Here is a 15437-nt window from a genome sequence, read left to right as displayed (position 1 = left end):
CCAGGGAATGCATGTGTAAGTCAATAAAATAGCCTTACAAGTATATTATTACAAGTTTGCGTGTGTGTGTGTGTGTGTGTGTGTGTGTGTGTGTGTGTGTACCTGTTTCAAGTCCAGTGTGATAGTCACATAGTGGTACTCCATTCCATTCTTGATAGAGGGACTTTGCCACCAACGATTGGTCCCGTCTATGGCATATTCAATGGGATGCTTCTCTGTACACAAACACACACAGAAATAGGGACACAAAGACAGCATGAGAGAAAGAGAGGGGGCACATGAGTTGTTTTTATTCTACTGAAATATAAAAAAATCATTTTAGTCTTGAATCCAGCATTGTTCTAAGGGGAAATGTTCCTCTCCGCTCATTTTCTACAATTCTGGCATTTCAACTATTCAAGGCCAGATATCAAAAGCACATTTTTTCTGCCTTGTAAAAGAAAGAATAATAGATTTCCTTTCCATTTCTGATGACTTTATTTCACTTCTGAATCAAAAAAAAAATGTAACCCAGACTCTACTCGTGGCTGCTGTTCCTACTGCACACAACCACAGATTTAGTGGAACAGGCAGATGAGATGCATTATTAGTTTATTATACACCAGAGGTGACTATGCATTGCAGAGCTTTCATGTACGCTGTGTGTGCAGTATTGTTTGGGTGCTTACATGTGTGTGAGAGAGTATTTTTAAGTGAAGATGTGATGTTTCGTGTTGACTTGCAGCTGCCTATCACCAGGCTACCTATGTGTGACATTTCTGTTAAACACCATGGCAACTATCCCTAGCAAAATGAAGGAGCTATATATCCTTTGGTAAAATTCTTTTCTCTCCTCCTCATATAACGGCAGCTTCCTCTCCCCTCTTTTTGAGTCTTAGGCTGAGAAAAAAACAGAATCTGGATTTCTCACATAGCAATAAATAAAGGATGTCCAAAATACTGAAATCCTGTAAAATAAAATAAAATCTTTCAATAGTCTGTCAGCCAGAAATCAGTCGTTAAACGGGTACGTAATTTGTAAAGTAATAGTTTAACATTTTGGGAAATATTCATCTTCCCGAACGTTAGATGATGAGATATATGAAATCTTATGTCTGTTCATAAAATATGAAGCTGGGTCTATAGCTGTTAGCTTAGTTTAGCATAAAGGCTGGATATAGCTAGTCTAGTAAAACAATCCACCAACTACCACCTCTGGGGCTTGCTAATAAACATGTTTTACAGTGTTTCATTAATTTGTGCAAAAAGTGAAGAGTTAACAACTCCCCCTGAAAAATTTGAGCTTGAAACACTTCATTTCCTGCATTATGAATTTTTCTGCAACAATTTATTGAGGAAATGTCTTTATTTATATAAAAGGAAGAACATAATTCAGGTGATCCTGGTGACAATTCAGAATATAAAAATATAGTGTAATATAATGTTGTGAGGCTCTCATTCTGTATTGCTGTCAGATTTGTTTCTCCTGTAGATCAACTTTTCTCATTTAATTTCATCGCCGCTGAGTCAGCACACATGCAGGAATGACTGAAGTAAAGTCTTTAAATGTGCATGTGGCATCTTGATGATAAATTAATTAATTTTAATTCAGTTTGAAACTCCTGTGTTGTGGTGGCAGCCCGGCTGACGGTGAGTGTCCTGTTTTTTTCTCCTTTTCATCTGTTATTCTGCCTGCCTCCCTGTGTCTCCTCCGCTGTGTGTGCTCTCTCTCCCTCTGCTCCTGAGCCCAGCCTACAACCTGTACCTGCACCTCATCAGCCACCTCGTCAGCCTGCCACACCTGCCAGTAGTCAACCTCATCCCTGCCTGTATTTCAACCCCGGTTCTCCACACCATTCTTGCTTGATTGTCGTTGCTCCATACCCGCTGCCACCTCTGCATTCAGGCTCTCATGTTTTTTGATCTCCCCATGCTTTGTCGCCTCTGTCACTAACCCTGTCTCTTTGTCTGCTTTCCTCCCAGGTTCACTAACTCTCGTCCTCCGTTCAGTCGGCTGGGCTCACCCTCCGGTCCTCTCCTCCTCGGACTTCCCCCACGGCGTCCTCCCTGTTCTCCCTCGCTTCCTTGGCCCCAGTGTTCCCCGGCCCTCTGGTCCCAGTCTCCTCGGTTCCCCGTGCCTGTGTTTCCCCGGCATCCGCCTCTCCCTCGACTCCAGTCCCTCACCCCCTTTTCCCAATAAAACCTGTCAAGCTGAACGTTGCATTTGGGTCCACTCTGTCCCCACACCACACCACCCATAACATCCTGGACTTTAATAGCTCCTGTGTTTCAGCAGGTTTTCTGCTCATGTTCAAAACTTTCTGCACATTCAGAATCTCTCCCACATATCTGTGTTCGCTGACCTTTGCAGAATAATATTTTGAGACAAGCCATAATATTACGAGAATAAAATCGCAATCTAATGAGAATAATATTTTAACAAAATCTACCTGCCCCTCTGCTGTGTATTACCGTGCTGTATTGCTCTGCTGATATGGTAGTAGGCTGCTACCCCCTTTAGACCGTCTGACACAAAGCCCATCTGGGACTGTCCTGGATGAGATGAGCGCGCTGCTCTTCATCAGAGATAGAAAACCAAAACTTAAAACATCGTGATCAAAAATAAATCTCACACAAATGTAAACTTCAGCTTACTCGCTTCAGAGGGAATTAAGCATCCTGATCCAGAGAGACCGTCCCAAACAGAGCAGAGGTGTCTCTGAGGGAGGAGGACAGAGACCGCAACGACAGCGACAGGTGTCTGTGTCGTGGTCAGGTCTGTCATGTTATTCTCTCAATACTTTACGGCGTTGATTTAAATTCGGGGCTGCAGTCAAAATATCTGGGGTCAAAAGACCCGGAAAAATGGCCTGGCGACGCCACACAAGAACACGAATAAGCAGATTTTCCAAAATGTGGAAGTGTTCCTTTAACAGTGAGCAAGTCTGTCATCCAACTGATCACTTAAATTAAATCAATATTAGGCCTAAGTATTGATGGAGATAGAAGTTTTTTAAAATGACCATTTCATCTCAGTTCATCTTTCTTTCAGTCTTTTCAATCTTCTCCTTCTCTACTTTCTCATTCCCTTTTTGCAGTAGTACATTTTATCCTTTTTTCTGTCATCCTGGTTGACTAACTGCCTGACTTGTGAGTTAACTAAGTCTAGCTAAGCAAGTAGCAAAAGTTTATTGGACTCATTAGCTGACTGGGTGGCTGACTAATGACTGGTTACTATTTCACTGACTAACTGATTGGTTGATTATATGGCTGGCTGAGCATTTAACTGCATCACTGATTGACTAAAGAACTGACTGTCTAGTTGGCAGTTTGAATTATGACCGCTGGCTAATTTTGTGTTGTCATCTTGTCATTTTACGATTGATTCCTCATTTCATCCCGTGATTATCATTTCAGACAAAATGATTGGTTAACATCTGGTCAATCAGGGTCTAATGAACTAATCTTGCATGATTAATTATTGTAATTATCATGCCTATAAGTCTTGTGTGTGTGTGTGTGTGTGTGTGTGTGTGTGTGTGTGTGTGAGCATGTGAGCATGTGTGTGAATCTTTCTTACCAAATGGTTTTGTGCTTTTTTGGTTGCAGATTCGACACTGAGGGTTTCTAACTGGCTGGCCGGGTACATGTTCCACCAGCTTACAGAACATCTCTGGACCCATTGAACCACATGTAGCATTAGCCGTTATATCTGCCATTGACGCCAGGTTCAACACAGCCGGGAACAGCCCTGGAAAGAAAACACACAGATGATTTGGGGTGGTGATGGAACAGTGGATAAGACACATGCCTTTGGTATGAGAGACCTGGGTTTGAATCCACTGTGAGACATCAATGTGTCCCTGAGCAAGACACTTAACCTCTAGTTGCTCCAGAGGTGTGCGACCTCTGACATATAGATACTTTCAACTATAACAACATAAACAAACGGTAATGCGCATGTGCATTATTATGGCCCAAACTTAACTTCCGGCAGACTTCCGCAAGCAATCCATAACGTCGAAGAAAAGAAAAGTTACTTGTCCAAACTGAAATGTGATAAGGTCACACTACCAGACCCGTTGAACAAAGATTTGAGACAAGAATGTTTTTCTACCGACCTGTCTGATTTACCGCAGTGTTTCCCACAGAATGACAGCGTAACTGTGGCAAGCGCAGCGGGGGGGTCTCTGACATTGATGTTGGACAGATTTGTGCAGCGTTGTTCATGATACTAACCATTCAATACACAGACTGGTCCGCTGTCAATGTGTTTGGGGGAAAGAAAGACAGAGGTGGAGAGAGAGGGAGCGAGTGAGAGGAGGTGCTGAGCGAATATGCTCTGCGTGCAGCTCTGCAATCAAATACAAGTTTTCCCATCTTAAATAGTAAAAAAAAATGTGGCAGTTAGCGCTGATAATGTAGTGGGCTGCCACAAATAAATGAATGTATGGGAAACACTGTACTGAATATCACTCACCATATTAGCCAGTAAACTCCCAGTGATAAACAAACAGAACAGAAGTTTACTTCGGGCCGGGAGCGTCACCTTGGCAACGCGTCCGATTAAAGCGTCTATTTGGATAAAAGCGTCTTTGGATAAAAGCGTCTTTGGATAAAAGTGTCAGCTAAATGAATAAATGCAAAATGTTAAATAGATTAATTAATAGATGATACATAAAGCTTTATATAGACTTGTTTATGCGTCATAAGCGGTGTTGGACCACATACAATGATTCCAAAAATGTCAGACTTTAAATCCATTATATGTCACAAAGATCTACATATAATGTTAATGTGAAAACACACAGTTCAGCTAAACTTTGTTGGCAGATTATCACTAATCACAGGTTCAAGTCCATTCAGATGAGTTTAAATTATGTCAGATTGGCTTTTTTCTTCGAAGCAAAAAAAAAGTTAAATTGCCAAATTGGAGTACAGTATGGGTTATTAGGAACATCCAGCACATCCTGCTTTGCATACAGGGTTTGTATTTTAAATCATTAAAATGATGTTGGTTTCTCTGTGTGGCCTTGTTCCGAGTAAGCCAGCTTACACTTGTGTGTCTGTTGTAATTAGGTTATGAGTAATTAGCATGGAACATGAGTGGGAGGGCAGGTGTTTTATACCATCCAAGTTTGCTAATCTGGGTATATTTTCAGCACATTCTAATGCAGTTAACATCATTTACCCCCACAGATAGCGAGAGCCATACTCACTTCATCTTTGAATAAAAGAAGTGTAGAGAGAACATTTTTGGCCAGCTTGCAGACTTTGGGCAGTGTACAGCTATTATATCAAAGGACTATTCATTTGCATTATGTTGCTCAAGCTATTTTTTTCCCATTTCCCGTCCCATGGATATTTTCCACTGCTGGAACAGAATGTAAACTTGAGGAGAACATATATTATGGAAAACACAGATTTTTTTCCAAGGATATTGTTGGAAGCCATCGAGTTTATGTAAACATTACTTTTCCTCCCTCGTGCCCTTGTGAGTGGTTTGGGTATCAAACAAAAAACCTCCTACAAGAGATGAAAGTAGAGCTACAAATCTCAAATTCTCAAAATCTAATTATATTAAACTCCTGTAGCCACATGACTTCAACTGAGGGGAATAAGCTCAAGCCATGAGGGACTCACTAAGGTAGTAGATGCAGGGTGAACCTCTTCTCCCACTATCCAGGGAAAAGGAAAATAACGTGCATACTGTAATCCCTGCGACATTTTATCTGCATGACAGCTGGACAAGTTTTTTGCTATAAAGCCACAGTAGTTAGACTTGCTGCAGCTGACGAACATTTCATTACTTGCTACTTATTTTCTCAATCAATTCATCAGTTGTACTATGAAATGTCTGAAAATAGTGAAAAAGGGCCATCACATTTTCTGAGGCCCAAGTTGATATATATATATATATATATATATATATACTGTTTGTGCTTAAAAATGTAGACTATATGCTATAGATTAGTACTTAAATATTTTCATCTCGTTTCCCAATTACTGTATGACATGAGGGTATGAAAAACATTTTGTCATGTATCCTATTGTTCAGTCAAAAGCCCTTCAGTAGTATGTGCACATGCTATAAATTGTGACTGCTAACATCCAACAAGCCAAGTAGCTTGTTTATTTGTGTAAAGAACAAACAAAGGAAACTGATCACATCAGGAGCCAGACAGCACTAAACAAACTGATCGTTATGTATGTCTACATGTCATCACCACGCAAATGAAACGGCGCACAATTTGTATTTTTTTCCCAGCTTCTAGGCGTGAGCCCTCTGTGTTGTTCCCATTTGTCTAAGAGTGAATGGCACGCTTGTTGAAACCTAAAGTATTGGAATGCTCAACATACTGCTCGCATGGTTCACATTTCCTGTCTGGCAAACACACACAGACAAACACATGCACGTACTGTACCATGTTACATCAGATATCCCAGTCCCGGTTTAAGGACAGCAGCTTTTATAGTTAAACAACATGTGCGCTGATACACAAACATAAACACAGAGATGCATAAATGTACAATAACTGTACACAAAAGGAGACAGACAGGAAGAGGAAAGAGAGAAATACAGCAGGGAAGCACTTGTGAAAGAGTGGACGGTGTGTGTGTCCAGATAAGTCCAGCTGTTTGGCCAGGTGTCAACACTGATGAACTGTGAAGAACGTCTGAGACACCCAAAGTCTCTCTCCCACATGTGTACACATTCTCACGCAGATACTCACAACGTATTATACACACACTGTCACTTAGTCAAGCACATATGCTTCTGAACCTTTCAGTAATGATATCTGAGAATCTACACCACTGAGGGGGCCCAGAGTTTCATAAAGGAAAAGTTTTCACTGTTCAATGACATTATTTGTAGCAGTTCTACAATTGTGTGCATTACGAATTCACTGTAGAGCGCATTTACACTTAAGAATAGATTAATAAATACTTAACACTGTATACTGTATTAACACTGATTCATATAATTTAAGGATCATTCGTAGTGCCAATGCAAATGAAAATTAACACCCAATTCTGCAGCTCTGCACAGTTTCTAGCCTTTTTTAGCACATTTTGCTTTTTAGGCACATAAACCAACTGACTGAGTCTCACCACTCTTCAAAACCCCCAGCAACGAAGAGTACGCTACATGCCCAGCATGAAATGATACAGAGGCACAAAACATGGGTAGCAGGTAAAGAAAATCAATCATCTAATGAGATAAAGACCACATTTCTTTTTCATTCTGGTGTTCACACAGGAAGTTAGTTGTTGTAGTTTGGTCATCTGAACACAGACATGATACCCGTTTTTTTGAGTGTCTTACAATTACCAAGGATATCAGTATCTCCTTTTTACTCAACAACATGCCTGTGAGTCATCGAGTTTTTAAGTTTTCTTCAGTATAACTATATAATAGTGATCCAGTGATAGTTGTCTGTACGTCCTTGGGTAAATTCTAAACTAGAACTGCTAATAGCTAATTTAGCATACCTGACAATTAAACAAGACAAGTAAAGTAGATTAGTAAGGGAGCCTGATCTCAAAAAAAGAACGTACACATAATACTTATGTCAAATGAATTCATTCATCAATGATTTCACTTCCCATATGTTACCCAACATAAAGGATAGACACAGTCACAAAGTCACACACATACCACAATAATCGCAATGCTTCCCAACTCTATCTTAAAAAAATGAAATAGTTGAAGCAAAACCCTCAGCTTGAACATTGTAATGATAATAGAGCTGCTTTTATTCATGTTGTATCAATGTCTTTTCAGTTCCATCTTTTCATTGTGGCACAGTTTTTAGATGCCTCAAGATTTTATGTCTGGTATTACGTCCACATCTCGAGGACTCCAGTCAGTGGAGAGCAGGTTGAACTCTTTTCACTGCTCTCTTTTGTTCAGTTTATTCCCAATTTGAACAGTGACAGTAGGCAAAAGATAAACCTCTGAAAGAAAGTAACAGCATGCAGGACTCGCATATGCTAATGCATACTCGATCTATTCATCCATGCACCTATTACAAGAGCAAACACAAAGTGTGCACTGTCTTGTTGTCATGTTGCCAACACAGGAAATCCTGTAACCAGACTTAAGTATAAAAAACATATCTTAGTTAAGGCCGTAATACAAGATCAAAACAGTTGCTTTGATAAACATATTTTTCATGGTCCTTCTCCACACCGTTTATAACTACTGCCTCCTGCTTTGCCAGGAAATCAAGCCAACATCCTGCTTATTCCTGGGTTTTTATCCACGACCTGGAAGAGTCTCCAACCAGATACAGACGTGTTCGGAGGAAACTGTGCAACCTTTAATAGTGTCATTTTACCTTGATTTGAAATGGCTAATGCCTTAAGCTTCCTATCAGTTCAGCGTGTCTGATGTACAGAATAACAAGGGATTCAAAGGGGAGCGTAATTTTTGTGTATCTCACACGCAAAGTGTGTCCTCTTGTTTTGGTTTGCTCTTCCAATCTAGCTGGGGAATGTTGGTGCAGTGTTAAACTTTTTTTTTTGCTCACATAATACTATTTCTCTTCCTTCACAAATTTAACACGTATTTAATTTCTATTGCCTGAGACACACATTGCACTCTCTTAACCCCAGCATCATTAAATATTGCACTTAACGTTCTGAATTCACAAAGTTATACATTCCAGGTTGCACTACTCATTAGCCTGACACTGATATTTCACTCCATTATTCAGTCGGACATTGTGTTCAAGTTTGTCTTTTTCTGTTTGGGTCGGGGAGTTTTTAGTCATGCTAGAGGTGTGTTTATGGCAACGCATGTCCATCTAACAGTCCACGACTTTGGTCAAGATAAATATCTAAATATCTAAACTATTACATTAGATTTTGTGCCGACATTTATGTGCCTAGAGGATAAAGTTTATAGACTTTGGTAATCCTGAATTTGAATTAGGAAAATGCCTCGACAACTATTGGATGGATCTACATTAAAACTGGGTACAGACATTCATGTCCTCCACCAGGTGGTTTAGCACCATCATCAGGTCAAAATAGTATTTTGTTCAATACTTTGGTTTATGACATCCTATCAGCCTCAGCTGTACGTTGTGTTTGGTGCTAATTAGCAAATATTAGCAAGCTAACATGCTCAACTAAGAATGGTAAACTTCATACTTGCTAAAACTCTGCATGTTAGCACTGTCAGCGTGAGCATGTTAGCATGCATACATTAGCATTTAGCTCAAAGCATGCATGTGCTTAAGAACAGTCTCACAGAAGCTGAGTCCTGCACTGTCAGTAGCTAGTGCATATCCGTCCTGCCGACATTCAGTCAATACAGAAACCACTGTAGCAGTATCTTCGAATGGAACATGTCGAATTTAAGAGCTGTTATTTCTGCTGACTTACAACAACCTATCAATCACATCCACACCTGTTGCCATGTCAAGAAGATGACATCCTTAAATCTCTGATTGTAGAAACAAAAGAAACAGCCATCAATGAGCATAAGACCAGACCACACTAATTTGAAATTGTTTCATTCAAAATAAAGTAGCTAAATAATCTCTACCCAGACAAAACACATTTTCACATTTTAATAGTAACAGCACATTAAAAAAACATATTTTGAAGTCCTGCTTTCACTTAATAAGCCATGAAGCAGCAATAAATTACTGAGATCATTTCAACTTGCTCTTCTACTCTTAGAGTCTGTGTCTGAGTTGGCCATCAAAGCAACTTCTTAACATCCAAATTATTTCTTGGGAGAATCTGATCATGTGTGCGGCTCTGTCTTTGGCTGCAGATAACACTTTTTCTTTCTTGCCTTTTATGTTGAACAATAAGGTGAGATAACAACAGAGGGATGGAAAGGGCTGACTAAAGACAGGGTTCAAATTTCAGATTCACTGAATGACAAGGACACAATGACTATCTGCCTACGGCTCTACAGCTGCCGCACACACGCACATCTACTCAGGTTCATCACCTTCCATTTTTTTCTCTCTGCTCTGATAACCATGGTAACCTGTCTGTCTGTGTGTCTGTCTGTCTGTCTGGCTTCTCTATCCGCCGTCCACGCTCTGTTAACCGGATGTCTCAGAGGATTTACTGGCATACAGGCTCTATATTATAATACTGTCAAAACGTACACCCAGTGACAGCTGGGCAATGTCATTGCCAAAGAAGTTGTTTGAACACCCCAACAATGATTACAAAGAAACATCCCTGGGAAAGGTAGGCAATATACTTACAGGAAATAACACCAATAGCCTATATCACTGCTAATTTGTTATTTTATATTGGACGGGGTTACATGTGGGGTAGGCAATGTATACAAAAAGCTTTTCGAAATTATGTTACATGCTCTGAGATAAAAACAAATCAGATATCTGTGGCTGCTGCAGAACAGTAATAAGAGAGGCCGATCCTTTCATTCGTCCTGAATGCCTGTCTACCTACCTACCTGCCCTTGCAACCACTGGGTGCTGGTCGCTGATGTAGCTGAGTAAAATGAATAGTGGATTCCTCTATCGGTTGGGTCATCATATCTAAATTAATAATGATTTTCTTTCTTAGAAATTCCTTTTCTGTAAATATCTTCTGAAAACAGTCATCCCCAATATGTTGTTACATTGCATTAAAAATTATATTTAAAATATATCAGCATGTTTATTAATAATATATTTGAGGGAAACAAAATGCAAACATCAACCAAACCTAAGTGGAAGGTTCAACCTTGACCTTGTCACAAGGTTCACTGACTTGGTTGTGTTTCTGGAGCTATCAGCCACAGTTCGTGGCATTCATCAGCGTATGTTTGCCCAACTGTCACCTTTTATAACAAAAATTTTTGTTATTGTATTCTAAAAGTAAACTTCGGACACCCCTGCACTTCGTAGGTTGCACATGAACTAACACATGTGTAGTGTATATAAAATGGCTGATATTGAAGGATGCTACTCATCAATGTGGTAAGAATGACAATAAGATATCAATATGGGAGTTAAATCTACACTTAAGGAGAAAATATCTAGATATGACTGGAATTCCACAAGATTCAGGATGACAGCAAATTCTTTCTATTGTATAAAGGCTTCTTATTACATTATGAATAAAACTTTATTTGCTTTTTCTGTCATGGTAGACGATGACTCTGCCCTGCTTGCCCTGCTGGGTGTGCTTGTGTGTGTGTGTGATGGATATGTTATTGTTGAGTTTTGAGGCTAGATGCACGCTTGATGGAATAAGAAGAAGGTGGAAAAAGACAGGATCATCTCTCTCTGTATGTCTCTCTCTCTCTCTCTCTCTCTCTGCGTCTCGCTCTTATTTCTCCCTCCATCCTGAGTAGTTGAGGGTGAGAGAGAGAGAGAGACAGAGAGATGGATGGAGAAAAAGATAGAAAGATTGATGGAGAAAGATGGAGGGATTCCCAGAGAAAGATAGAGTGTTGTTTAAAAGGGTCAGGTCTAGGAGAGGAGTGAGGTATGAGACTGCGATAATCCTGTATACTCTCACACACACACACACAGCATTTACATACAGATATCTACATACAAATGTGTGTGCGTGTATGCATGAAAAAACACATGCTGAATTGTGAGACACACACAGGATGTAAAATCATATGCAAAAATACATTGACAAATATAGTCATAGACAATCTACCATGCAGACAGGCATACATGTACAAATATATATATATGTACAATAGACATGCACACCACACACTCAAATGAATTTCAAGCCTGATGCATCACACTTGATAAAACCAGATTCATACCAACAAACAATATAAACACTAATCAGTCCTGGACTCATCGTCATCCTTTGTGAGGGCCTCTCCTAGGAAACTAATCTGCTTTGTTAGCTCAGATGTGCTCTAAATACCTGAAGTATGATTTCTCTTCCACCTAGTTTCACAAACAAGGCAATCCAGGAAATGGGATTTTAACACTTAACAAGGACAGAAGAATTCGACGCATGTCCCAAGTTGTGAAAAATATACTCAACATGTCTTCTACAGGTGAAACCGACACAGATGTCTCTACTCTCACTCTCTCCAGATCATGAGTTAATGATGTTATCTGGCAATATGAAACTTTTAATGACAAGAAATCTAAATTGTTTTCTTGAGATCATAGCTACTTGCTAACTGATTCTGTCTGCAATCTTTGCCTGTAAAATATCATCAATGATCCAAAAATATCTGCAGTGTCCACTTTGACTACATTATATCAAGCTCACAAGGCTTTTTGTCAACATTACTGTTGACAAAAAGCCTTGTGAGTTTGATATAACAACAACAGTAATGAGGCAAAAGTTATGAATCCCACAATCAGACACACAAATAAAATCCCATTATGAAGAAGTTAAGTTAATATAAGTAACCCACGACCAAGCATAAACATGGAGGCCGAAATTCTATTAATTTATAATTTTTCTATTATATCCTGCAGTCTTGAGATCTGAACACAATTATCTTGTTATCTAGATATATCAAACTTTGTTTTCTTGTAACAATTAAATAAAGAAAAAAAATTGATAACTGTTATGATTTGGAGTCACAATGCAACTACTGTAAATTAGCAACAGGGGGGAAAATGAATTTTCTGGCTTAAGATAACAAGACAATTATCTCAAGATACTGAGATAACACAGTGCAAATAGAACTTAAGTACAGTAAAGCATTCTCCCAATAAAGAAAACAATGGCAGAGATCATCACCAAGGCTGTTCTCAGCATCCAGGTATTGCATTTATCATTGCATTGAAAATATATACACATTATATTTAGCTCTATATAGGCACATCATCTGGAACTTTATGTGTCAGCTCTTTGAATGTAATTTATACAGATGTTGACACAATTTGAATTTGATCAGTTAATTAACACAAACAGAAATGGATTTTGTTTAATAACTCACTGGTACAAACTTGATCGTGACAAAAGTTTTCCAGTGAATAAAGTTTAAATAAGAAAAACTTCTTGAATTGAATAAATTGAAAGGGAAATGAGCCTAGGCACGACTAGCGTCACTTTATGAACATCACAAATGAAAGGTTTAAACATAGCATGTGATCATCCTTCATCTTAATCAAATCACACACAGAGACTCGCACGTTGCTGTCGACCTGTCCTGGCTGCAGCGCGTCATAACATTTTCTGATGATAAGTTTGCAAAGCACACATCTAAGGAAAAGGTTTAATATTAGCACACACACACACACATACGGTCTTCAGTGTAGTTTCTATGGTTACACAGTCGTACTGACATGTTGAATACATGAATGACTTTTTTAATAGATGGTAAATTACAATTGCTGGACATTGATTGGCTCTCTGTTTCTGTCACTCTCTCTCTGTACACATTTATAATAAACTGTCATAATATCATCCGTGTTTATGCAATGTTTGTTTTTTTTAAATATTCATCCATAAAGCATAGAGCTGAACTTTGGCAGTGTGTGGCATTTGCTATATCTCAGTCTAACACAGTATAAAGGTGTAGTTCTATTCACAAAAAATGGACTCTAAATTAAGTCAAAACCCAAAATATTGAGATAATTGGCTGAAATGCCAAAGATTATGTGAGCACCATGTCAACAAGATTCTACAGCCATGTGGCTCCGTAAGGCTGTTCTTAAAAACAATTGTGCTTTGAGCTAACTGCATCAGCAGACCACGAGCTAACATTTTCAGCATTTTAACTTAGCACTAAACATAAAAAAAGCTGAGGCTAATGGGAATGTCATTATTTTTGCAGGTGTCTGGCCATAAACCAAAATACTGGACACATTTTTATTTTGTTCTGATGATTTGTGCTAGATGAAAAGTAAGGGGATCCCCAGGGTTATGACAATTCATCCGTGGGGGAACATGAATGCATGCATGTTAATTAGTTATCACTGTTTTAATCAAAACCACAAATGTGAACCATATGGTGGCACTACAGTAAAACTCAGGGGATCACCAAAGACATGGGGTTACATCGTCTGGGAACCATGAATGTATGTACAAAGGTTTGTGGCAATTCATCCAATAGCTGTTGAGATATTTCAGTTTAGATGAAAGTAGTGAACCAAACAACCAGCTAGCCTACATTGCAATCCCTTGAGCCACGCCGCCACTGTCACTATAAAGAAACACAAGTACAGACGTGATTTACTAGTAAAAAGTTAACACTTAGTCTTCAGAATTGAAGCTAATATACCAGAAGCATGGATGTTTTGTTGTTAACCGATATTACATCTAGAGACTTTTCTGCCAATGAATTGACACCCCTGAGTGGGCTTCAGAAATGGCTTGAAAATTTTTAGCTCAAGTGTTAACATTTTCATAAATATTACCCTCAAATGTCATGCTGAGAAAATTATTTGGACAGATTGATAGTGATAGCGACTCTAAGTGTCTATGCTTCAGAAATGACACTAAATATTATCATGATGATTCTTGCATTTTGTGAAGGTGTACAGTCACTGGACTACCACAAAAATGTAGTAAAAGCACTGCAAAAGCCAATTTACGTGTCACTCTGTTCCTGTCTCCCTACATGTCACAGTGAATGTATTAAATTTCAAGCTAATTTCAGTTTAAAGTACATTTTAGAAGAGTGTCATTCGGGCACATTATCATATACCACAAAGAAGAGGAATTTTCATTACAATGCCTATACATATAAAATAAGTCTTGGTCTGCCTTTGACTCACTTTTTTTGTCTGCCTTTCAGTGCTGTTTTCTTAATATTTTCCCTCCACACCATTGCTATAAATAAATATGTACTTTAAGTTTTCTTGTTATTACTTATCTGCCGTGATAAGAGTTAGAAAATGTGCATTCATCTATACTTTTGTTTCCCTGCCAGTATCTCTGGTTTTACATCTGTTGGCCACTCTTTTTGTCGACCTCCAGGGGTTTCAGGGAGAGCTGAAATGAAAACTAAGTCAACATCCTGCTCTCACAAGGACTTCATGCCCCGGGAGTGTGTGTGTGTGTGTGTGTTCCCATCAGCAAAGAAGCTCCAAAAGAAAATACAGGCAGACAGTCAGTCACCCTGCCTTGAAAGACAGTAATAAATGACTTTATATTATACAAAGAAAATAAAGGCAGAAAGTGCTTGTAAAACAGACGGAAAGAGATTGTGGGCTAATCGGAAGGGTCAGATCTCGCTTTCGCTCCTGTTATTGCCCAATTCCATATATATTGTCTTCCATTGGAATGATCTTTTTAAATTACTGTGGTGATAATAATGCAATGAATAAAGAACCAGGCATGCTGATGATGGCAAAGAGTCTATGTTGTTTGTCATATCACAATGCAAATTACAGTATATTAAAACAAAAACTGATTTGATTTTTAACTGTTTCCATCTATAAGTTACATTATTCATATTTCTGTCCTGTACTTTTTTTGTTCTTTATTTAAAAATCAAGCCCACATGTGCATCAAGTTTCTGCTTGTACTTGCACCCAATT

General features: G+C 38.8%; 1 protein-coding gene across 1 annotated transcript in view; it reads right to left on the bottom strand.

Annotated features, from left to right (window-relative positions):
- Positions 1-15437, bottom strand: part of lama2 (laminin, alpha 2) — a 196063-nt gene that overhangs the window by 147581 nt on the left and 33045 nt on the right. Inside the window, exons 2-3 of the mRNA XM_046061408.1 lie at positions 3560-3730; positions 103-215 (exon numbers count right to left, since the gene is read on the bottom strand). Coding sequence (XP_045917364.1) covers positions 103-215; positions 3560-3730 — 284 coding nt within the window. The remainder of the gene's footprint in view (positions 1-102; positions 216-3559; positions 3731-15437) is intronic.

Source organism: Micropterus dolomieu, linkage group LG10 (genome assembly GCF_021292245.1).
Source record: "Micropterus dolomieu isolate WLL.071019.BEF.003 ecotype Adirondacks linkage group LG10, ASM2129224v1, whole genome shotgun sequence".
NCBI classification, from domain to species: Eukaryota; Metazoa; Chordata; class Actinopteri; order Centrarchiformes; family Centrarchidae; genus Micropterus; species Micropterus dolomieu.
Note: the sequence above shows the minus strand (reverse complement) of the source record. Positions and strands in the feature narration are given on the sequence as shown.